The 25,899-nt window shown below is 40.4% G+C and overlaps 1 protein-coding gene across 1 annotated transcript in view; it reads left to right on the plus strand.

The window, feature by feature from the left end:
* The window catches only part of TTK (TTK protein kinase), a 78,796-nt gene that overhangs the window by 12,002 nt on the left and 40,895 nt on the right, over positions 1 to 25,899 (plus strand). The window contains exons 2-12 of the mRNA XM_074988871.1: positions 648 to 791; positions 4,184 to 4,409; positions 11,044 to 11,150; positions 14,967 to 15,110; positions 21,995 to 22,103; positions 22,211 to 22,295; positions 22,384 to 22,481; positions 23,164 to 23,263; positions 24,248 to 24,374; positions 24,623 to 24,801; positions 25,014 to 25,153. Coding sequence (XP_074844972.1) covers positions 650 to 791; positions 4,184 to 4,409; positions 11,044 to 11,150; positions 14,967 to 15,110; positions 21,995 to 22,103; positions 22,211 to 22,295; positions 22,384 to 22,481; positions 23,164 to 23,263; positions 24,248 to 24,374; positions 24,623 to 24,801; positions 25,014 to 25,153 — 1,457 coding nt within the window. The 5' untranslated portion in view covers positions 648 to 649. The remainder of the gene's footprint in view (positions 1 to 647; positions 792 to 4,183; positions 4,410 to 11,043; positions 11,151 to 14,966; positions 15,111 to 21,994; positions 22,104 to 22,210; positions 22,296 to 22,383; positions 22,482 to 23,163; positions 23,264 to 24,247; positions 24,375 to 24,622; positions 24,802 to 25,013; positions 25,154 to 25,899) is intronic.

Consider the following 25,899-nt stretch of genomic DNA (forward strand, 5'->3'; position numbering starts at 1 on the left):
TCCCCTCTCCCCTGCCCATGGCCCTGGTTCAGACCCCCATGGCCTGGCTCATTATGCCCCCCCTGCGTGTCTCCGACTCAGCTCCACCGCCCTGCAGCTGAACCCATCCCAGGCATAACCTCACTGCCCCCCTCTCACAGCCCCAACCCACCAGCAGGCTTAACCCTCCCCAACTGCCCCCTCCCCCCGCCAACACAAGATTTACCTTTCAAAAGGAGCTCCAGGTGTTCCTGTTGCTTCCCCAGCTACAGAACATGTGTTCCACCAGGGAAAAAAGCTGCCCTCCACTTATGCAAAATTCCAGTTACACGCGGTTGCGCGGGAATGCAACCGTCACATAAATTGAGTCCCTACTGTATATGTAAAGTAAAACGAATGCTAAATTACTAGGTTGTTAAAGGTACTTATGACCTAGAAAAATAATTAGGTTCAAGAGTAAAATTAAAATTGCCTTGATAACTGAAATTCTTAAATTTTGCTGAAATAAGTATCTCATAAATAGACATGGAGTAGTTCTAATTTTCAAAATGCACAAAAGGAATCTTGTCAGGCTTCTCTAATGGCTATCTGATCCAGAAGATTTCATTTGAACGTGGACTGCAAAAGAGATCTGCAATAGTTACCCTGTCTTTTATCCATGTATCTAGAGATGGAGGAGGAGGATTTAAGTGAAAGAGGACTGACAATTGCTTCAATCATGAATCGAGTCAGGGACCTGAAGAATAAATATAAAAATGAAGAAAATGTTACTGATGAGCTTAATTTTACTAAAGTCTCAGCTGATACAACAGGTATGTTTATGTTAATCTGTATTTTCATTTTTACTGCTATTGATGGGAAAGTCTTCTAGTTTGAGAACTATTAGTCAAGAAATTTAATCTTTTTCAATATTGTATTTTTAAGACTGAAAATATGTCTTGAAGGCCATGGCTGCACTGGCACAAAACTTGGAAATGGCCATACAAATGACCAAATCGAAGATTACTAATAAGGCACTGAAATGCATATTCAGCACCTAATTAGCACGCCACTGGCTGCGGCTCTTCAAAATTGCCTCTTTTTGCTCCTGTGCAGCTCGTCCAGATGGCGGTCCTTTTCGAAAGGACCCCGCCAACTTCAAAATCACCTTATTCCTATCAGCTCATCGGAATAAGGGGATTTCAAAGTTGGCAGGGTCCTTTCAAAAAGGACCCCTGTCTGGATGAGCTGCGCAGGAGCGAAAAGCGGCAATTTTGAAGAGCTGCGGCTAGTGAGATTAGAGAGGCTATCAAAATAAAAAACACAGTAATCATAGGAGATTTCAATTATCCCCATATTGATTGGGTGCATGTCACCTCAGGACGGGATTCAGAGATTAAATTTCTTGATGCCTTAAATGACTGCTTCTTGGAGCAGCTAGTACAGGAACCCACAAGGGGAGAGTCGATTCTCGATCTAGTCTTGACTGGAACGCAGGATCTGGTCCAAGAGGTAACTGTTACTGAACCGCTTGGAAATAGTGACCACAATATAATAACTTTTAATATTCCTGTGTTGGGAAGAACACCGCAGCGGTCAAACACTCTGGCATTTAATTTCAAAAAGGGGAATTACACTAAAATGAGGAAGCTAGTTAAACAGAAACTAAAAGGTAGAGTAATTAAACTAAAATCCCTGGAAGCTGCATGGAAACTGTTTAAAGACACCATACTAGAGGCCCAACTTAAATGTATACCCCAAATAAAAAAACACAGTAAGAGACCTAACAAAGAACCACCATGGCTAAACAGCCATGTTAAAAAGGCAGTGAGAGAGAAAAGGGCAGCTTTTAAAAAGTGGAAGTCAAATCCTAGTGAGGAAAATAGAAAGGAACATAAACACTCCCAAATTAACTGTCATAATGTAGTAAGAAAAGCCAAAAAAGAGTTTGAGGAACAGCTAGCCAAAAATTCAAAAAACAATAGTAAAATGTTTTTTAAATACATTAGAAGCAGGAAGCCTGCTAAAAAAGCAGTGGGGCCCTTGGATGATAAAGATATAAAAGGAGCGATCAAGGAAGACAGTGCCATTGCGGAGCGATTAAATGATTTCTTTGCTTCAGTCTTCACGGCTGAAGATGTTACAGAGGTTCCTAAATCTGAGCCAGCCTTTTTAGGCGACAAATCTGAGGAACTCACTCAGATTGAAGTGACATTAGAGGAGGTTTTGGAATTAATTGATAAGCTGAATAGTAACAAGTCTCCAGGACCAGATGGCATTCACCCAAGGGTTCTGAAAGAACTCAAATGTGAAATTGCGGAGTTATTAACAGTGGTTTGTAACCTATCCTTTAAATCCACTTTGGTACCAAATGACTGGAAGACGGCCAATATAACACCAATATTTAAAAAAGGCTCTAGAGGAGATCCTGGCAATTATAGACCGATAAGTTTAACATCAGTACCAAGTAAATTAGTAGAAACACTAGTAAAGAGTAAAATTGCAAGGCACATAGAAGAGCACGAATTGTTGGGCAAAAGTCAGCATGGTTTCTGCAGAGGGAAGTCGTGTCTGTCTAATCTATTAGAATTCTTTGAAGGGGTTAATAAACATGCGGACAAGGGGCACCCAGTGGACATAATATACCTAGATTTCCAGAAAGCCTTTGACACGGTCCCACACCAAAGGCTTTTATGTAAATTAGGTGGTCATGGGATAGGAGGAAAGGTCCTTTCATGGATCGGGAATTGGTTAAAAGACAGAAAACAAAGGGTTGGAATAAATGGTAAATTTTCACAATGGAGGGGGGTAACTAGTGGTGTTCCCCAGGGCTCAGTCCTGGGACCGATCCTGTTCAACTTGTTCATCAATGATCTAGAAAATGAGGTAAGCAGTGAGGTGGCAAAGTTTGCAGATGACACCAAGTTGTTCAGGACAGTCAAAAGCAAAAGGGATTGTGAAGAACTACAAAAAGATCTCAGCAAACTGAGTGAGTGGGCAGCAAAATGGCAAATGAAATTTAATGTGGGTAAGTGTAAGGTAATGCATGTTGGAAAAAATAACCCAAATTACACGTACTACATGATGGGGTCAAATTTAGCTACGACAGATCAGGAAAGGGATCTTGGAGTTATAGTGGATAGTTCTCTGAAGACATCCACGCAGTGTGCAGCGGCAGTTAGTAAGGCAAATAGGATGTTAGGAATTATTAAAAAAGGGATCGATAATAAGACAAAAGATATCATACTTCCCCTATATAAAACTATGGTACGCCCACATCTCGAGTACTGCGTGCAGATGTGGTCTCCTCACCTCAAAAAAGATATATTGGCATTAGAAAAGGTTCAGAAAAGGGCGACTAAGATGATTAGGGGCTTGGAAAGGGTCCCATATGGGGAGAGGCTAGAGAGACTGGGACTTTTCAGTTTGGAAAAGAGGCGATTGAGGGGCGATATGATAGAGGTATATAAAATCATGAATGGTGTGGAGAAAGTGAATATAGAAAAATTATTTACCTTTTCCCATAATACAAGAACTAGGGGACACCAAATGAAATTGATGGGTAGTAGGTTCAAAACTAATAAAAGGAAATTTTTCTTCACACAGCGCACAGTCAACCTGTGGAACTCCTTGCCCGAGGAGGCTGTGAAGGCCAGGACTCTATTAGGGTTTAAAAAAGAGCTTGATAAATTTTTGCAGGTCAGGTCCATAAATGGCTATTAGCCAGGGATAAAGTATGGTGCCCTAGCCTTCATAACAAGGGCAGGAGATGGATGGCAGGAGATAAATCACTTGTCTTCTGTTCTCCTTCTCTGGGGCACCTGGCATTGGCCACCGTCGGCAGATGGGATGCTGGGCTTGATGGACCTTTGGTCTGACCCAGTATGGCCATTCTTATGTTCTTATGTTCTTATGTTCTTAGTGGCGTGCTAATGAGGCGCTGAATATGCATTTCAGCGCCTCGTTAGTAATTGTTGGTTTGGCCATTTGCATGGCTTTCGAAGTTTTGTGCTAGTGTAGACATAGCCAAAATGAGTGACAATTTTCAGCTCCTCTGTTTAGAGCCTTCTTTCAGTAACTGTACTTGTTTGTAGACAGCTCATATTTAGAAATGTAAATCTTGACAGATTATTTTTGCCCTTTTAGTATTCACATGTGAGTGTATATGTATATTACAATGAAAAATCCTAAAAATGTATTTGGTTGATGTTGCTCTTTTTCTTAGACAATTCTGGTACTGTTAATCAAATTATGATGACTACAAATAATCCAGAAGACTGGCTGAGTTTCTTGCTTAAACTGGAAAAAAAGGGTGTACCTCAGACTGATATAAGTCTGTTGAATAGATTGATTGGCCGTTACAGTCAAGCAGTTGCTGCACTACCGGCAGAAAAATACAGCCAAAATGAGAATTATGCCCGGATCCTAGTGAGATTTGCTGAGTTGAAAGCGTAAGTACTAATCACCAATTTCCTGTAAGAACTCCGAAAGAGAATTTATTAATTTGTCTAATGGTAAAATAGATACAGTTAACACACCTCTCTTGTTCTTAGGGCTGAGAAATACTCCTATTAACATACATGGTACTTGTATGTAGAAGGTACCTAGGACCATTAGAAAACTCACTGCTTACTCAGGACAAGGGATAAGTCTACTTACTGCAAGGTCACCAGGCATATATGTGTATTGATGAACATGATCAGCTTATTTTTCTCATACTAAGATGGGAAGAGCACACTGCATCTCATCAAAATATTAGTCTGTTTTGTTATTTTTCAATACAACTTGCTTAATAATTTTCTTATGTTTGTAAGTGTGAGGGAGGTTGGAAATAGGGTGAGAGAGCCTCTCATTCGTTTGTTCTCCTTCACCCCAATTTTGTAAAAACTTAAATACATTGTGTGGAAGTACAGAAAATGTAGCAAATTGTAAGTTAAACATATTTTAACCCAGCTCTGTACTGTGGGTCATAATTCTCAGTTGATTTGTAACTAAGGCTATCAAGTGATTAAAGAATTGTGGTAAATTGCACTGTTAAGCAGTAATAGAATACCATTCATTTAAATGATTTTGTATGGTTTCTATATTTTCAAGTATATTGACTTCATATCGAACATAGAATGCAAAGCATACAGTGCTCACTTTATATTAACTGTAAAAGCTCCAGGGATGCCAGATAATAAAATGTGCTGGCTACTCAAGCTGGGGCTTTCATCTGATCCTCCTCTGCCTCACCTGAACCCCTCCCCCTTAGCCAGGCAACAGGCATCTGATCCCGCTCTGCCCCTCCCTCCCCCGGCCAGTCAATGGGCTGGCTGTGTGGCATGCCAGTTAACTGAATGTGCCAGTTATCCAGGTGCCAGATAACAAAGCTTTTATTGTACTTTCGATTCAAGTATTTGCACTGTTAAACAACAAAAGAAATAATATTTTTCAGTTCACCTAATGGAAATACTGTAGTAGAATCTTTTTTTATCCTGAAAGGTGAACTTAGATGTGGAATTCTGTATGAAAAATAACTGCAAGTTTGCAATGTTATCTGAAAGTGAGAACAGACATTAGGTTGGCATTGTTGTAGCCAGTGTCACAAGATACTCATGTGCAAGTAATCTTCAGTATATCTATGTCTGTTTATGCTCCAGCCACCATTCCGGGGGACATGCATTGATACTGATGATGGATTCTTCTTGACAACAATCCAAAGCAGTGTGTGAACCAATGCATGTTCATTTTCGTTATCTGAGTCAGATGCCACCAACAGAAGGTTGATCTTTTTTTCGTTTTGTTTTGTTTGGGGTCTCTAGTTTGTGTACCGGAGCATGCTCCATACCACATCCCTCTCACATTTTGAAAGGCATTTCATATTCTTAAACCTTGGGTGTAATGCTGTAGCTATCTTTAGAAATCTTATATTGGAACCTGCTTTTTGCTTTGTCACCTCCACAGTAAAATGTTCTTAAATCAAACCACGTATGCTGGGTCATCATTTGAGACTACCATAAGGCCAAATATATGGCAGAATATGGATAAAACCATGGAGCAAAAGTTCAGTTACAAATTTAATTAATACATTTTTATAAGCATCATCATCATCATGATGGAAATGTCCTCAGGAATAGTGGTCAAAATATGAGGAAGCATATGAATGTTTAGCATATCTGGCACATGAATACTTTGCAATGCCAGTTATAAAAGTGCCATGTGACTGCCTCTTCTCAGCTTTAGGTGACATAAATAAGAAGCAAGCATCTTCTCACATAAATGCAAATAAACTTTTCTCTTAGTGATGGAATAAACAAAAAGTAGGACTGAGAGGACTTGTTGGCACTAAAGTTTTACATTGTATTGTGGTGGTTTTTGAGTGTAGCCATGTAATAAAACTACATTTTTAAACTGGATTTTCACAATAGCGAGACTTCACTACAGTATTTGTATGGTGTGAACTGAAAATACAATTTTGTTACTTTTGATTATAAATATTTGCATTGTAAAAATAACATAGGAAGTGAACACTGCATGCTTTGTATTCCATGCTGTAAATGAAATAAATATATTTGTAAAAGTAGAAAACCATCCAAAATATTTAATAAATGTGAATTGCCATTCTGTGGTTTAAACAGTGAGATTAAAACAGTGATCAATCTTGATAAGTTTTTTTTTTTTTTTTTGAGTGGATCATATAAGCCAAGTGTGATTAATCAACACTTCTAGTTTTAACCTATCCAGTGTGAAAACCATACTTTTTCCCTCTTGAGAATTTTAGAGCCCACTTGCCATAATTTTTGAATTGTGGCATGCAACTAACTTCTCAGTGGGTCAACTTACCTATTTAAGAGTAATAGATCTTTCAGAAAAAAGTTATTTTGATTTACCCAAGTTTGCTGCCTCGGCAGTTCCAACGAAAGATCATCGTAATATCACTGTTTTAACCTCCCTCCCCCTTTTTTTTGGTTTCTCTCCTGCTAGTTTTTAAAAAAAAAAAAAAGTCAATTACCAAAATATAACTTTGCTCAATAAAATGAAACCAAACATTCCCTTCCCTTCCCAGTGAAATAGGAGTGGAAAGGGCTGATGTTTCTCCCCCCCACCCTTTTGTGACACTACACTTGTCTATTCTGCATGCATTTAGTGCACTGCAGCCAAAGTTGTTTTTTTTTTTTTTCCCTAGTGCTACCTGGCAGGACTGCACATGTGCTGTTCCACCTTGTCATAAATCCTGCTGAGGCTATAAAGGATAGCCACAATTCCCATGCTCTCCTCAGTTCCTTTTTGCCACCTGCGGAGCTGTCTGTGGACTGCTGTTCAAGGTTCCCTTTCTTCCCCTTGGGAAAGTCTTTCTTCTTCTCATTGTAAATAACAGCATAGGTCATACATGTTTTCTTCCTCTCTCCCACTGTGGCAGTATTTTATTTGTTTTTATAAAGTCTTTGATTTTTTTCCAACCTTGTTTTTGCTTGGTATCTGGAGCTTGATTTACGTCCAGGTTCTGATGGTTTCAACCATTGTTACGTGTGTAGGGTCTCAAACAATGACATTCATAACTGCTGCCTGTTCTGTCTAATCAGGATCATGTTAGAGACATGCTTAATGTGAAGATCTTTTAAAAACAGGACCCAGAACATTAGATTGAGAGACTATCTCACAGGGTGTGCCATATGTCCTTCTTTGGACCCAGCACTTCTCTCTTGGCCTCAAGTGGTTCTCCTATAGCTCTTTCTGACTCACCCACTGTGTGTGATCAGAATACTGGACAAGTGTTTTTTTCCTTCTCTGAGAACACCTTGTAAAGCCACAAATCAGTCTTAAGATGAAATCTGTCTTCAAAAGCAAAAGAAGAGTTCTTCTAAACAGCACCTGCAACAACGTAAACCTAACTCTGTCTTCAGGGGGCCATTGAGTATCAAAGTTAGAATGTGGATGGAGACTTGCATTGCTGCTGCCAATGGTTGGGGACTTCTACAAGAAGTCTAGCTGTTGACTTGGTACCTCCTTAGATAAGGTTAAGGCCAGCACAGGTGAGACTGTTAGTTGGAGTATCAACTTCAATGCTGCCACAAGGAATTTTTGTACTACTATAGTTAGTGCAGCTTTTTTTTTTTGTATGGGGCTTCCTTCCTTGGCATCCTTAGATACCTTTGCTTCTGTGGCAGGCAAATTCGGGTACCAACTTTGGTGCACAATACCAATGAGGCTTAAACCTCTTTTACCAATACTGAAGATGGTGTATATAGCTACATATCACAGGAATTACTGTTTCTCTTTATTGAAGTCAGAGGATCCAACTGTGTGTGTCTCCTTACTGAGGAGGAGATCTAGACTAGCTTCCACTCAGTCTTCAGTGGCAAAATCTGGCACATGTAACAGGTGTCAATACACTAGCAGATGAAGATCTGTCTGCCACCTTCTTTCCCCTCCCTCTCCCACTGCCATACATAAGCTACATGAGAACCCATGGGACATTCTATCAGCTTCTGGATTGGATTCTCTAGAGCAGTGGTTCCAAACCTTTTCAGCAACATGGCACACTGCAATGAGACACAGTTCCATAGCATACCCACTTTTTTCAGGTGAATCAATTGCTCATAAGTGTCACATTTATGTACATTTACTATGTTTACAGTCTTACTAAAGAGGCTTGCAGCACAGTGCATACAACAAGCTAAACAAGCATCAAATGCATTAATGTTTCAAATCCACCACAGAATACACCATCTTAGACAGAGAGCACAGACACATTTTCAAACTCTGTTCGAGGCCATGCTGGGGATGTTGACTAAATGAGTAATCACTGACAGCAGGCTCCCCTCCCTGCCTGCCCATTGCAGCCAGGAGGCAGCATTTAAACCGCCTCCCAGCTATAACGGGCTCCTGTCCTCCCTCTCCTTGCCACCCTAGGGAGTGATAGCAGGTTCTCCACCAGCTCATAAGTCTCATAAGCATGCTACACATACACTTAGGGTGTGTCTACACTAGGAGCTAATTTAAAACTTAGGCACTACATTGATGTAGCCAGCAGAGAGTGTACACACATTTGTTCTGTATTTTGAAGTAGGGAGTCCAACTCTGAAGTCCTTACTCCATTCCCCGGAATGGAGTAGTGCCCTACTTCCAAGTTTAACTTTGAAGTACGTGTGTATAGACACTCTACTTTGAAGTTGCTTACTTTGAAGTAAGCAACTGCTAAGTTATTTTTGTAGTGTGGACACAGCCTTACAGTCTGATTAAAAATGAATAAATGGTTCTTGTCTATAAAGCCTAAGTATCAGCTCTTCCTTCTTGAAAATTCTGGGCTTTTGAGTTCTGTTTCTCAGCAGACTAAAAGGTAACATAAAGTCTTTGGTTGGCTGGGACTGACCTTGAATAGGGAAGGTTCACATTAACTGATATATATTTTGCAGTGTAATTAATTAGGACCCCTCCTAGGCTCTGTGTTCAATGCCCTTTCTCATCTGAGTTCTTTCAAGGAATTTTTTGCCTGTATCTCTCCTTCTTCAAATCTCACTCCTTGACCACAGTTCATTTATGCTTGAGGTTGTTAGGCTACGTGGTTAGTTCAACATGTGAGATTGTCTCTGTACTCTTCAAGGGTGGTTGAAATTGGTTTTATCTCCTGAGCTGAGTCTTTTGACAGTCCAATCAGAGTACTTGCTGCAGTCCTTAAGTGGCAGACAAATGAGGACAGTGGCTGCAAGGGGTGCCTTTTGCTCAATGACCAGTGACCAGTACCATGCTTTGATGATAGATTGGGGAGCGTTTAAAGATTTTGAGGCTATGACAGTGCTGCAGTTGAAACCTGTAGCTAGCCTGTGTCAGCTGACTCAGGTTAAGGGGCTGCTTAACAGCTGTGCATTTAAGCTCTGGCTGGAGCTGTGGTACACACCCACCTCTCAGCGTCCTTGGGCTCAGGCTGCAGACTGAGCCCAAATATCTACACACTAATTAAATATCTCCTTAGCCCAAGCCCAGCAAGCCTGAGAATTCAAGCATTGTGGACAGAACGGGAAGCATGGTAACATAACCTTGTCCTAGAGCTTCAAGTGATGTCCAATATGTGCTGAACCTGTCTCACTTGAAGGGCACATCTGGTCACATACTTGCTGATGATACCACCTCTGTATTATATTAAAAACATTTAGATAAATTAGATCAATTCAGGTATGCCGGGCCTGATTAAATTCATCCTCAGGAACTTGAGGAACTACCTGAAGCATCCTAAAACCATTAACAATTATCTTTTGGAACCTTCAGGAGGACAGGTGAGGTCGTAGGAGGCTGGAGAAGGGTAAACATTGGTGATCCCTGTAAGCTGAGAACTTGGGCGGCCATCCAGGAGAGATAAATGTGCCACCCAGTTGATTAGCAGAGCACCAACAGCTGGCAGCATGTGTTTCTGTTGGTGCTGCACATAACAAAATGTAATTGTCCCATGGGTAAAAAAATTAGAGGGAATCTTGGCAGACATACTACTTAACTTCTAAAAATGGGAAACAAAAATTGAGTAATTATAGAGCGGTCAGCCCAGCCTAATAGTGAGACTTGGCTAGAGATTGAAAGAAATTATTAAAGAGGTTATAAAGACTTAGAGAATAAAAGGATTTTAAGAAATAGCTGACATGGAATTATAAAAGTGTGCCTAACCAACCTATTTTACCTTCTTTTTTTGACAGGGTTACTGTCCTAAAGGATGAAGGAAAGGGGGAATGAGTGGATGTGATATATATAGATTTTAATAAAGTTTTTAAAACCGTTCCATATCCTGTTCTCATAAGCAAAGTCAGGAAATGTTGTGTAGATGAAATTATTATAAGGCAGGTGCATAACTAGTTGAAAGACTGTACTGGGGTAGTTATCAATGCTTCATTGTCAAACAAGGAGGGCACAGCTATAGGGGTCCTGCTGGGACAGTCCTGTACTGTTCAGTGTATTCACTGATAACTTGGTTGATGTAGTTGAACGTATGCTTTGAAGGATAGCATTGGAATTCACAATGACCTTCAGAAATTGGAGAACTAGTTTAAATCAATAAAGAAAGTGCAGGATACTTCACTTATGGAGGTAATATCCAATAAACAACTTATTTTACAGTTTTCAAGATCCAGACGAGGCACGTGACCAGTTTTATCTTGCCAGACTGAACTGCAAGAAATTTGCTTTCGTGCATGTAGCTTCAGCGCAGTTTGAACTATCACAAGGTATGTGGAAATGTCTTGCCCAATATTGAAAGCTTTTGCCTCACTATTTTATATTTCTTTAATATATTAAGAAAATAGAATATTGTGTAGTAGGTACTAAATCAGGGAAACTAGAGTGGAGGTAATGCCGCTCCCTTGTAACTTGCAGCCCAGCAGTTATAGTGGGAGACCTTGTTCCATTTTCCCCCATTTGATGTGGAGAATGGATTGAAACTTGTTTCCCAGCTCCCAGATAAGTGTCCTAAACTTTGGAGCATGGGGTATTCTAGGATAGGTATCTCATGCTCCTGTAGGAGTTGTTCCACTATTGTTGGTCAAGAATAGGGGAGGGAGGAGAGAATAGTCTGGTGGTGAGGGCACTCACCTTGGACGTGGCAGACCCGGATTCCAGTCTCCTTACTTCAATACATATTGAATTGGGCCTGTCTCCCACAGCTTGTGTAAGTGCCATAACCACAGGTCTGAAAGTTCACAGAGGTGGTACCATCACCACCACTCATCCTTCAGAGGCTTTTTGTGTGGTTGTGTGCCCCAAGCACTTAATGGAATGTGCCCCGGAGATGCAATAGGCAATGTAAAGCGAGGCAGCTGTGCAAACTTATACTGGTGGAAATTTAGAGCTTAAGGTCAGAAGGGATCACCAGCTTATTTTGCGTGACCTCCTGTATATCACAGTCCACCACCATCCATTCTCTAAACCCATCAACCAGAATTATATTAAAATATTACAGCCTACAGGAAACTAAACTGTCATGTGCCCTTGGCAGAGAATAGGAGGGATTGAAGTACACCAGTGTATGAGGCCCTCATAATAAGAAGGAATTAATTAGGATATATGTAGATAATTGTGGCAGGTGACCTTTATCCCAGGCCTCAGAAGGCAAAATTCTCTAATGATCACTGCCAATCTAACCTGGGAGAAAATTCCTTTCCTACCTCACATATGGCAATTAGTTCCGAGGTATGTGATTAAGAACCAGTCAGCTAAGTACATGAGAGAGAATACTTGGTGTCACCTCAGAAACCTTGTCCACCTGTCAGTGTCCCATCTCCAGCCATGTCCATCCCTCATTCTTTCCAAGAAGGTGACCAAAAGCTTTTCAGAATACATGGGGGTGGTGAAGGAAGTAGTGACCAACTGAAACCCCAAAGCATGAGCTTTAGAAACACAAAACAGGTGTCTACAAAGTTAGGAGGCAGCTCAGTAGGGAATTTGAGGATCTTTGTGTTTGTTGGTTAGGACCATTGCCACAAAAGGACTCAGAGGCCTGATTGTGTCTTTAATTTTTTTGATGCCTGACATGAAAGAAGGGACAAGATTAGAGATGCTCAACACTCATGACTTCAAACATGACATGACTTCAATTAAAGTTGAGTGGATCTGTGTTTTGGGTATATAAAATGTTATAAAAGTACGAAGTATTATGGAAAGTCAAGACTTAGGTGTTTCGAACTGGGCACCACAATTAGTGGATGTTTTTAACCTTAATTTCTGCCATATTTCCTCATCTATAAAATGGGGATGATAGTGTATTCTCACCAAAGTATTGTGGAAAAAATATTAATATTTGTGAAACTCTTGGGTACCATGGTGAAAACACCATAAAAATGCCTGAGGGGAAATTAATATTGTTTTCAGTGCAGGGCTTGAATGGTGTGCAGTTAAGGTGTGGTGTCACACACTGAAAGAGGAAGATAAGAAATCTTGATTCATTATGCATTCAGTTGTAGGAGGCATGAGTCCCCTGGGGGGAAAAAATAATAGCGAGCATATATTTAAAGACTGTGGCATAGTGCTTGTTTACTAGGGGCTAAATTAACTATGTACAGCCTTATACATGGGCACTTCAGATTTTTTTTGTCTACTTGGCTTTGCAACCTTAATGTTCCTGTAATGTAGGTTATTTTGAATACCCTGATTTTAAAAATTAGCAAAAATTCCAGTATGTGGACCTATATTAACCCCCATTGTGTGTAAGCAGCAAGATAATGACATTTAGTTCCATAGTGCAGCTCTTTACCACTCCTATTAACCAAGTAATGGTAACAGAAATAGGCTGAATATAGGAATGAGACACTAGAGGAGGACCAGACTTAACTGATTACTTATACAAAGCACTGTACAGATAAGTGATACGCAGAAGTAAGTATTTCACAGTGTTCCTGGGTAAGATTGGGGGCATCGGGCAAAGTTTGGCCAAGGCAGGCTTTTTTTCTGATGTGTGTGTCTTTATATAAAGCACAATTTTATAATATGGTAAACCCTCGAGACATGCGCAGTCAAGTTGCTCATGTCTCAGGTTAAGGTGACTGCCGCCCCTGAAAGGAGCAGGAAACTTGTCAGGGGCAGCTGCTGCAAGTCAGGCTGCCTTCTCTGCCGGTAGCGGGGAAACTGCTCCTGTCAGGGACGGGAGCCTCAAATCAGACTGCTGCCCCTGACAGGTGCAATTTCCTAGTCTCGGAAGTGGTGGGGAGCTGGGAACCAGGCAGCAGACTGGCTCCTGGCACCCCTCTGCTCGCAGAGCCAAGAAACTGAGCAGGGCAGCAGCCCTGGTCAGTTTCCTGTCTCCAAGAAGCACTGAGGAGCTGGGAGCCAGGATGCCCCTGGTTTCCAGATCCCCACCACTGGCTGGAGCCAGGAAACTGAACAAGGCTGCTGCCTGCTCAGTTTCCCCTTTCTGCAAGCTGAGTGGAGCCAGGAGCCAGACTGCCGCCTGATTCCCAGCACCCCACCACTTGCGGGACCCAGGAAACTGACCAGCTGGTCAGTTTCCTGGATCCCGTAAGTGGCGGGTGGACTGGAACCAGGCTGCCCCCTGGTTCCTGCCTCTCTGCCACTTTGAGAGCCAGGAAACTGACTAGTCCTGCTGGGCTGGTCGGTTTCCTGGGTCCTGCAAGCCCAGGGCAGCTCCCCTCAATTTGCACCAAAATTCAAGTTATGCGGGGGTTGCAGAAATGCAACCCCCATGTAACTCAAGGGTTTACTGTAATTATTATTGTATAAATGTATATATGTATGCATTTTAAAATAATTTCTGTTTTTAATAAAAGCTTTAGTATGCCCACTAAATACATCTTGTGTTTATTAGATCTGGAAATAATATGCAGTGCTCAACTCTTTCTTAATTAATCAATATTATTGCTCTTCATCCCTTCCTCTGAATGTTTGTGTGTGGTTCTTGGTTTTTTTTTCCTGCTGTCTTTTTCTTAGTGGTCTTGTCACTTTTGTTTTACATTTCTTGTTTAGTTTTTCTGGGTTTAAGTCACATTTTCTGTTTGTGTTCTCTTCAATAATCAGAATTTATCGGGATTATCTGTAACAAGTAGTCCAGTGGCACCTTATAGACTAACAAATGTATTGGGTCATGAGCTTTTGTGGGTAAAACCCACAGTTTTTATCAAATCTAGAAAGTGATTATAGACTCTTTTTGTACTTTTTAAATCTGCCTTTCTTGGCATACGTCTTCAAACAATAGCTGTTTTGAGAGCATAAAACAGCATAGTGGGTTGTAATAGTAATTGATGAGTAAATGCCAACAGCATAGGCATCTGCTATGATGCTGATGCACAACTCAAAGTGAAAATATGGCTGGCTTTTCATCTTTCCTCTGTCATGCGGTGAATGTGCAATCCGTTTCTTCTGACAAATGGGAGAACACAAAATCAGACATGGGTTGGAATATCATGTTCTTGAGAGAATAATGCACAGTACATACCAGACTGCTAATCCAAAAAGACGTTAAGAACATATTGCCTGTTTAATTATCTTTTTCATGCCTTTTTTTAATGAATGTTCTGTCATCTACTGCTTACTAGGAAATATAAAGAAGTGTAAGCAGCTTCTTCAAAAAGCTGTGGAAAGCTGTGCAGTGCCTCCTGAAATGCTGGAAATTGCTCTGCAGAACTTGCGCTTGGAGAAAAAGCATCTGCTTTCAGATGAAGAGAAAGAGAACTTCACAGGTTAATGCATTTCAGTATTCTCTAGTTACAACGGAGAATAAATATTTGGTTTTTGAATGATACAATAACAGTACTATTATATTTCTATAATTTGTTCATGGAAAGGTCATGCACAATGGTATCAAATCCTTACTAATGTCAAGATACACAACCTATACTACTCGCCACGTCCCCTGTCAAAAAAGCTAATTTGTTCTTCACAAGTCCATGTTGACTTATCACCTCATCTTAATAATTTGTAAACTGATTGCTTGATTATTTGCACCATTGACTTTCTGGGTACTGACCTAAATCTCCCTGGTCTGTAATTCCCCAGGGTGTCCTTGTTCCCCTTTTCATAGAATTAGAGGTGTATGCACCTTCTTACAGTCATCTGGAAATTTTCCAGTCTTCCTTGGGATTTCAAAAATAGTTGCTATGTCCACTTTTCTAAGTTGTCATAATGTTTTTTTTAAATATCATCAGGTTATGGTATAGTACAGGTTTGCTTACTGGAAAGTAAATAAAAGTCATGCTTTGCTCATTTTTATGATACTATAGTACTAACAATATTGTAGCCATGATTTAACATGCCACTTTCATTTTAGATCTAGTATTCAGTAACCTAGAACCTTCCCCAAAATTTCTGGTATGGTAGCCAGGAAGTGTGGATGTTCTTTCAAAAGACAGAAAGAAAACCGTTTATTCCATTATCTGCATGTGAAAAGTGTGTTTTAGACATCTACAATTGAGATTTTCTTTGTGGCTCTAATAACATACAGTTTGAATTTAAAATATCAGAGTTGGTCTATGTGCAAAAAAACAGAGTGGTAGGATGATATGAGTATGCAAAGTTAGATGTCAAGAATTCTGATATACTAGTTCACCTCTGCCCTGACTCTATGCAGAGACTTACTCTATTTCTATTTAAACAAAAAATCAGTCCAGTAGCACTTTAAAGACTAACAAAATAATTTGTTAGGTGATGAGCTTTCATGGGACAGATCCACTTCTTCAGATCCTAGCCATACCAGAACAGAGTCAATATTTAAGGCACAGAGAACCAAAAATAGTAATCAAGGTTGATAAATCAGAAAAATATTATCAAGGTGAGCAAATCAGAGAGCAGAGGGTTCGGAGCCGGGGGAGTCAAGAATTAGATAAAGCCAAGTATTATTATTATTATTATTATTATTATTATTATTATTATTATTGGGGCTCTTTTGCATACTTGGCTTTATCTAATTCTTGACTCCACCCCCCCACCTTCTGCCCCTCTGCTCTCTGATTTGCTCACCTTGATAATATTTTTCTGATTTGTCAGCCTTGATTACTATTTTTGGTTCTCTGTGACTTCAATACTGAGTCTCTTCTGCTATGGCTATGGTCTGAAGAAGTGGGTCTGTCCCATGGAAGCTCATCACCTAATAAATTATTTTGTTAGTCTTTACAGTGCTCCTGGACTACTTTTTTGTTTTGCTAGAAAATAGACTAGTACAGCTATCTCTCTGTTTGTATTGTTTGAGAGCTCCCAACATTGATGTGATGGGCACCATCTAAAACCTAATTTGAGTTTTTCTGCTCAGAGTGCTTTCTGTTGTAGATGTACATGTGTCCTGAGAACAGTTGCTGCAAATTTTTTTCTGTATTTGGCAGGTTGACTGGTGTATTCTGGTGATGTTTACTCATAGTCCAATATAAAAACCTGCACCACCTCAGTTCCTTCTAAGTATCTGTGTCAGTTACCTGAACTGTTCTCCTTGCTACAGCAAGATGTTCTCAGTGGATTTTGTTTCCTTCATTGATTTTTGGACATCTGTGTAGTTTAAGTCTAAATAGATCATAGAGAGCCTAGTTGACACTTTGTCATCAGTTAGTGGTGTTTGTCTTCTCCAGTGACGAAGCATTTCCCAGTCACTGGGCTCCAAGCCCTGTGCCTCCTGCAACAAGGTCACTAAAAGGGATGGCCCACACTAACTGCCTGAAGTGCCTGGGTAATGATCACATTGGAGATTACTGTCAGCTCTGCTGTGATTTCAAGCCTCATACAAGGAAGGACAGGGAGGCCAAGCTAAAGTTCCTGTTTATGGAAATGGTCGTCAGAACTTTTTTTGAGCCAAGCTGCTTGGACTCAGCACAAAGTATCTCGGTGTCTGTGCACAGTGCTCATCCTGCAATAAGAAGTCTTTGCCGCACCCACCATTCCCAGTGCTTAGAAATAAGCATAACAATCAGCTGACTGAGAGGGGACATTCTCCAACTCAATAGGGTAGATTCAGAAAGCAGAGCAGAATTTGACCTAGGTCAGTCCATTCCTCTGCTTCCAGTTTGCTGGTGGTACTGTGGACTGTCATTTATACACAGACCTCTGATGTCAGTCCCCAGCGATCTTCCCAAGCTAGAAGGATGATGTGGCAACAGTGATATGGTGCCATTCACTCTGGAGGCATTTGCATAGCAGAGATCTACTGGTGCTCTTGGTACCACCATCACCAGCACTATGAAAGTCCGCAGTTGCAGCACCAGTGGGCAAAAGGGAGCAGGTAGTCGCCCTAGCTGTTATCTGATTTTGGGCACCAGTATTGTCCAGCACAAAGCTGTTCCCAGTGCAGACTTCTCAGTCCCCAATCTTCAATAGCCCTAGTCTCAGATGAGTTGGATCTAGGCTGGAGAGTTCACCTAGGGTCCCTCAGAATTCAAGACTTGTGGTCCGTGGAAGAGCATTTGTTGCTTTGAGCGTCAGAGACCTCAGGGCAATTTGCCTGGCCAGTCAAGTGTTTCTGCTTCATGTTTTGGACAAAAGTGTTAGTGCTTATGGACAATGTTGTGCCCATGTTCTGCCTAACTAAGCAGGGGGGAGCTTGCTCCTTCTCTCTGTCAGGAAGAAATTTGCTTATGGGAGTTTGAGGCCCATTCAATCCACCTTGAGGTTTCTTACTTGCCCAGAGCACAGAACAAATTGTCTGTCTGATGACCTTAGTAGGTCCATCTCCAATTACAATAAATGGTCCCTTCATGCAGGCATCATGAAGGTTGTCTACCAGGAATACCATGGGTAGAGCTGTTTGCAACCTAACTCAACAGAAAGTGTCACCAGTTTTGCTTCCTGTGAGGCCATAGGCTGGGCTCACTCACGACTGCATTCAAAGCATGTGATGGACAGGTCTCTTTTTCTACGTTTTCCTCCCTATCTGCTCATAATCGAGCAAGACCAAGTGCAGGTAATGTCCACAGCCTCAGGTTGGCCCCATCAGCACTGGTTCACCAGATTTTTGAATCATTCTTGTAGCAACACCAATACCACTCTCGCTCATTCAAGACTTAATTTCTCAGAGTCATATTTGCCTGTGACACTAAAATCTCAGCACTCTCCACTTTTCATCAGGGAAACTTCCTGGCTGAATAGCACAGACTTCTTCTACTTGGTGTAGATCCACCAAATCGTGTTAGATAGCAAGTAGCCCTGCTAGGAACCACAGCTTCCAACCAGGTTGGAAATGTTTTCCTTTTTGGGCTTCCCATTGCAGTCTCACCCATGCAAATGCTCCTGCAGACTGTCCTTGGTACTTGCTAACCTGAAATAGCAAGGTTTAGTGTTATCAGTTGAGGTACACCTCACAGTGATATAAGCACTCCACCCTGTCAGTTCCCTGCCGTGATGGGAAATCCATTTTCTTACACGATGTTGATCTGTTTCCTTGAAGGCCGAGAGAGGCTATACCCACAAATTAGGGAGTCCATCCCTGTGTCCCCCTACTCCAGGACCTAAACTTTGTTCTGACAAAACCTTAGAATCTCCCTCTCCCTGTTTGAACAGATGGCAACATTCTCCTTGTTGTATCTTTCCGGGGAAATGATCTTTCTGGGGACTATTACTTGAACCAGAAAGTCTCTGAGTTTCCTGTCCTTACATCAAAGCCCCAGACACTGCACCTGCACCCTGCCATCCTCCTGAAGGTGGTTTCAAAGTGTCACAGTAATCAGGTGATTTTCCTACTGGTTTTCTACCTGAAACCACATGCAAATAAGGAGCAACATCTCCAATCTGTGGATGCCAGACATTTCCTAGCATTCCATATGTAAAGACAAAACCATTCTCAAGATCTACTCAATTCTTCGTAGTGATAGTTGCTAAGAATAAAAGGCCTCCCTATCTCATCTCAGAGAATCTCCTCCTGGATCATACAGTGCATTTGCACATTCTATGAACAGGCACATGTTCCACTGCAAGTACTACTGACTGCCCATTTCACGAGGTCTCAAGCATAATCAGCAGCATTTCTGGTGCAAGTCTCTATACAGGACATCTACAGAGCAACACCTTGATCATCAATTGAGCAGACTGTTCCAGAAGAAGAAAAGATCAATAAAAAGTGTATTACCCAGAAGACACTGGAGTTGGTTCAAGAGAAAAGAGCGTTGAAGATCAGAAGATGTTTTTCTGAGATGGCAGAACAGCAATATAGGATGAAATGCAATGAGGTAAGGAAAGCAGCCAGAAAGGATAAGGAGAAATGGTTAGAGGAGCAATGTGAAGATATTGAGAGGTATTATGGCGAATATAAGACCAGGGAGGTGTATAAAACAATTAGGAATATTAATAGGAAATGGCAATCGAAGCAGATGGTGATGAAAGATGAGAATGAAGAAGTGCTCATGAACAGGGAGAAGATTGTGTAGTGATGGACGAGATATTGCGCTGATCTATACAAAGCACAGTTGGACCCAAGTGTCTCAGAGAGACTGATTGAAGAATTGAAAGAGAGATCTCCCTTGAGCATTGAGAGCGAAACCGATATTTCAAAGGAGAAAGTAGAAAAAACAGTGAAACAACTAAAGAACAACAAGAGCCCTGGAAATAAGACCACGGCAGAGATGATCAAATATGGCGGAGAAAGCATGAATCAGGAAATACACTGACTATGTAATACAGCATGGAAAGAAGGGAAGGCACCTAATGAATGGACAGGAACTGTGCTAGTGACAATACCAAAAAAGGAAGTACATTGGAGTGCAAGAACTATGGAATGATTGCCCTAATGAGTCATCTAGGTAAAGTGCAGATGATGATACTGACTGAGAGATTAAGATCGCGGATAGAAGAACATATAGCAGATGAGCAAGCAGGGTTCAGAAAAGATAGAAATACCATACAGCAGATATTGGCACTAAGGCTGATAGCGGACAAATCTCGACGAAAGAACAAAAACATATACACTTGCTTCGTCGATTTTTCAACAGGCATTTGACAGTATCAATCAGAAACTGACTTGGGCGGTGTTGGAGTCTTACGTAGTGGATGGCGGACTAATACGGTTGTTGAAAGATATCAATGATAGTGCGGAGGCAGTGGTGAGAACATGTGGGGAGTTGGGAAGTTGGTTTAAAACACGGTGCGAGAAAAGGAGATCCAATATCGCCAAGTATCTTCATCACACACCTGGAGAGAGCGATGGACAAGATCAAGGTAGAAGGGATATCTGTGCACAGGAAAAGAATTAACTTGACGTTTGCGGATCATATAGTTGTTATTGAGGAAAATGAGGAGAAGCTAGCGAAAATGGTGTGGGTGTTAAACGAAGAAGGGAAGCAGTACGGACTGATTATGAACATCGATAAAACAAAAACAATGGTATTTGGAGATAAGGAAATAGGAAGGAAGATCAGTGTGGATGGTATTGAACTGGAAAATATAGAGAAGTTCACATATCTGGGGAGCAACATAACGTGATCTAGACTATAAGAAGGAAATAGCGACTAGAATAGCGAAATTAAGAGTGAGTTTGAAGGCAATGGATAAGATCTGGAAAAGCAAAGCAATTAGCTTAAGAACGAAGCTGGGCATCTTGAAAACATGGGTATTCAGCAGCATGTTGTACAGATGTGAGACGTGGGTGATAACGAAAGATTCAAAAAGAAGAATATTGGTGTTCGAAAGGAGTTGTTATAGAAAGATTCTCAAAATAAGATGGATGCAAGACAGTCACCAATGAGAAATTATATAGGAAGATACAGCCGAAAGAGAACCTGCTGCAGAAGGTTATAAAACGGAAGGTACAACTATTTGGACGTATTTGCAGAATGAATGACGAATGAAAAATAAAGACCCTAGTATTCGGCATAATGGATGGTTCGAATCGGAGAGGAAGACCCCACAGAGAATGGATAGACGATGTAGTAGATTGGTGCGGAGCTAGTCTGCAGAAACTAAGCCACTCTGCACTGGGTAGGGAAAGATGGAAGGAAATAGTGAGAGAGGCATCAGACACCAACGGTCGCTGAGCCCACAGTTATTGATGATGATTTTTTTTTTCTGTCCACTAGGCCATTAAAAGCCAGAGATAATGGCAGTTTTGGTCAAACTGTTTCGCAGTCCTCATGCCCAACAAATCTGACCCCACTTCCTACGCTGCTGCTTGCAAGTCACGTACAATAGACACATGCTACCACTTGAAATAAAAATGGTTGGTAACCTTTCTCTAAGTTTTCTTCAGAATCTATTGCACATGTCCATTCCACCCCTTAACCTTGCTACTCCTCTTTGGAGTTGCCCCGAAAGAAAGCACTGAGGGGATGAAGTTCTGCCAGGCCCTGTATGTCAGCACTATGAGTGCTCTGCAGCAGAGGATGCCACAGTGGACCCAACAGATACTGGGAACAGGGCAGAATTTCTAGCAACTGTGCTCAAGGCATGTGCGTATCCTCTGGCAACACAATGGATGTGTACAACACAACTTGAACAGTTACAGAGAAACTAGTAACTGTTCCTTCAGCAGCTAACTTATTCATTTAGGTACATTAAAATCCTGCAGTTATTGATACCTTAGGATAGTTTCCTATTTTGAACTATGCAATGTATTTCTTTGGTAGTCACTAAATAATTCAAACTAATTGTTAACTTATAGTATCAAGCACACAAGAATCTGGTGCTCAAAACATGGCTGGAAATATGCAGAGTAGGAAGAAAAGTGATTCTGGTGAAATTTCTGCTAATGCCCCCAGATCTTCTCTTGGGTAATAACTTAAATTCTTTTATTTTTATTCAAGACTGGTTGCTTCTGTTGTGTTTTTTTTTTTTTTCTTACTGTTGAGATAATTACGGGTTATTTTCTTATTTTTAGGGAAAAGAACAACAACTCTCCACAGGAGTTTGATGCAGTTCTTGTCGGTCGCAATCCCTTAAAGCAGTTAAACAAATCTAACCAGGTGGAAAATTTGAATGCTCACTTCTTTCTTCTCACTCCATTCTCCTGTTTTTTAGATCAGATAACTTTCAATTTGTTTAAATATTTAGGTCTTCCCATTTGGGAGAGTTCCTGTTAAGTTCGTAACTGATAATGGAGATACTGTGAAGAAGATGGATGTTCCACTTACAACTAGTATTACAAAGAGGTACAGTTAGTTACATTGATTGCTCTGCAACACAGTAGATTTTAATCATTTGCTTTTCAAAGATATGGGATATAAAACAATTTTGAGGACATAGACAACTTAGTTGGGTATAAAAACTCAATGATTATAAGAAAAATTACCCTATGATATTGCTACAAGTATGAATACATGATACAGTAGCTTTTTCAGATGGCCACTCAAGTAAAATCTTTGCATGGGAGTATAGGTAGGCTTGGAAAGGGTTGATTTTTTAATGGTAAATGTTAGTAAGCATTGATTGCACTGTGGGCATGCAAACGTAGGAAAAGAGATTTTCGTATATAATGGTAGAAAGTACAGATAGGTGAAGAAATGCTGCTTGAAAACTTGGAGCTTAAGGATATTTACTTTGGGTATGTCGCCAGTTTTTGTTTTCAATGGGTAAAGCTTAGCATTTTGAATTTGTACTTGTCATTAAATAATTGTTTGATCCCCTTCCATAATTTCCTGCAAATGTGAAAAGTTAAATCAGTACGTTTCAAGATTTTTCAGGTCATTGTGCTGTTTGAACATCATCACTGCTCTTATTTTGTGACATCTGTCCAGGATTTGCACAGCTGGCTCAAAACAGATGAACATTTGTCCCTTAATCTTGAAGTCTGAGGATGCTTTTTCTCTTAATGTTGTCTTTTATATAAAATAGGCAGGTATCTGGCTCTAAATGCGCAGATTTGCTTACACCTTTCTTACTGCATGAACCAAAAGTTGATGAGGATGATTCATATGACCTGGGAGATTTAAAGGTATCTTTGTTTTTCTGTTTTGAATAAGTAATTATGAAAACAGTAGATTCATTTGGGAGAAAGTGAAAACAGTGACTGAAAACAAAACTGGTTCTAGTAATATGAATTCAGAGGGAAATTTAAATTACTATTTAGTGACTAAAATATTAAGGATGAACCTGTTTATATGAACCTGTTTATATCCTCACAAAAGTTTATTTTAGATTCTTCTTTAGAGAGCCTATATGTAGAACATCACTGATTATTTTAATTGTCGGAGGCACTTTGCCAAGGAGATGATACCTCGAGATGTGCAGAAGCTGCAGTTCTGTATTAAATTAATGGAAGTTGGAAATGCTCTGAAAATCAAGTCAATAGCTCTTCTCCATTGGTCTGTTTTGAATTTTTTCCACTTGTGAAGCTTGACTGAAGATAGCAAATTGATTGGCATATTGGGCTCATTTCTTACTAGTTGCATGTGCTGGATTTTTAAAAATACATTAAATTGGTGTCTCTAAAATTCATTCCTTTGTCTTATAGATTAGTTCCCTGCTTCAGTTCTGTCTTTAGGCCCCACCCCCATACTCATACAGAGGAGCAGGTCATTTATGAGGTAGACAAAAGGAAGAAAAGTCTTTTATCAGCATAAGTAATGCAATGTGCAGCACTAGTCAAGAAGATAATACAAATAACAGGATTTATTAACAAAAAGGGGTGTGTTCAAGATTTGCAGGTTTGTTGTTGGCATAAAACAACTGAGATTTGGATTAAGAATACTAAAACCATTTACTTGATTGAGAAAACATACAAGAAATAGGAAACACTTAGAGAAGGGTAATAACTGGAATGTTTACAGAGGTGTGAAGTTCTAAGTTTGCATTTATTGCATTTAAAGTTTAGGGCTAAGAATGCATTTATTTGGTAGCAAATTGTATACAAGGAAATTATGTCAGATATTGTGTTCAGGTTCTTGATGCTTTTAAAAATAGATATTGCTTTCTTTAGTCCTTACAAGGTGACAGCTGTGTACAATCACGGATATCAGATGAGGAGAGTTTGGAAACTCCAACTGAATCAACTGTAACCCTAAAAAATAAAACAGATTCAAGTCTTTCAACAAAAAGAAAAGAAGGTAATTGTTCTAATAAGACTAAATTTTTACCAGTCCAAAGCAGAACAAGCATTTTAATTGTGCTTTTCTGTTTTAGAATGCCTGTTAAAGGAACATTATAACCAGATAATAGTTACTACTTTTGTAGAAAAGTGTGGTTCTTGACCACTTACCAAAATCTTGGAGTGGCCTGCCACCACTATAGTATTGCCCATCCCTGTGCTAGAATCTGTCTCCTTTAACAATGGAAGAAAAATGACTCATTTCAGAAACAAATGTGCAGCATCGAGAGACAAAGATGCCAGAGCTGAAGTGTCTGGAAAGTCATGAGCAACAGTCCAATTGTCTTGGAAGTAACAGAAAACAAGAGGAGCAGATAAAACTAAGTTGTGTTACTTCTGCAAGGAAGTGGGAGGTTCCAGAAGTGACGCACAAGAGCATCACAGAGGTGACCTCATTCTTTTCTTGTATAGGATATACAAAAAGTGGTGATTTTGTCTTGTCAGGTTCTCTTGTTTTCTTATTTGTTGGCATGTATGCAGATGCTTACACTGTTACTTCATGTGCATGAGTTCCTGTGTAATACCAAAAAACTGAGACTAATGTGCTCGTACTCTACCTGAGAATTTTTGAACAAACAGTCTACTTTACTCTTCTTAGGGAAAGCGATCAAGTTTTGAACATCCTATCCTTCCCATTTCTAAAAGATCATCACCACTAGAAGCTGCTCCTAAAGGAAAAGATCCAGTATATTTTTGTGGGACGCCAAGCAACAACACATTGAATGACTATATGGCCTGGTAATGTGTGTGTGTGTGTGTGTGTGTGTGTGTGTGTGTTTAAATGGACTTATCACAGTTATTTTGTAATACCTTTTGTAAGATAATTTAGTTGAGGGCTGCTAAATTGCGAATGTTTAGATGCTAATTCTGGGGGAATTCTGGTTCAAAAAATTAAAATCCCCTCATCCCCATGTGTTCCTGAACCCCACCCATCCATCTTTACATGGCTCTCTGCCACCGCCCTCCCCCATTCAGTCTCTGGCTCAGTGGTACTGCTCTAGCTCCTGAGCCTCCACCCCAGTCTCTCCCTTACCTCCTACTAGCCCTTTTGAATCCTAGTCTGATCCACAGCAGCCTTCTGTGTCCCACTCTGTGCTAATCTGTCACTATGGTCAGAATGTCACTCTGGTGCCAGAGCAGCCTCTGATGGGTGTAAGGCAGAAGTGCAGCACTTTCCAGGCAGAACATATTTTCTGCCGGATGGGGTGAATTCTGCACTGGACGTGAATTCTGCATGTTCATGGTTGTACAGAATTCCCCCCAGAGTAACCAGTCAGTGGAAAAGATTTCTATGCATCTTTATGCATGATACCAAGAACAGTACTCTATGAAATCAAAATGATTTCAGAATTTAAGGAACATATAGACATTAAATTCCAAAATCAGAACTTCGGTACTAAATCTCAAATATTGCTCTTGGTTACAAATACTTCAACGTTTTTCTCTGGTAACTAATAAAGGATGCTTTATCTTTTGAATCCCTA

Source organism: Carettochelys insculpta, chromosome 3, assembly GCF_033958435.1.
Source record: "Carettochelys insculpta isolate YL-2023 chromosome 3, ASM3395843v1, whole genome shotgun sequence".
NCBI classification, from domain to species: Eukaryota; Metazoa; Chordata; order Testudines; family Carettochelyidae; genus Carettochelys; species Carettochelys insculpta.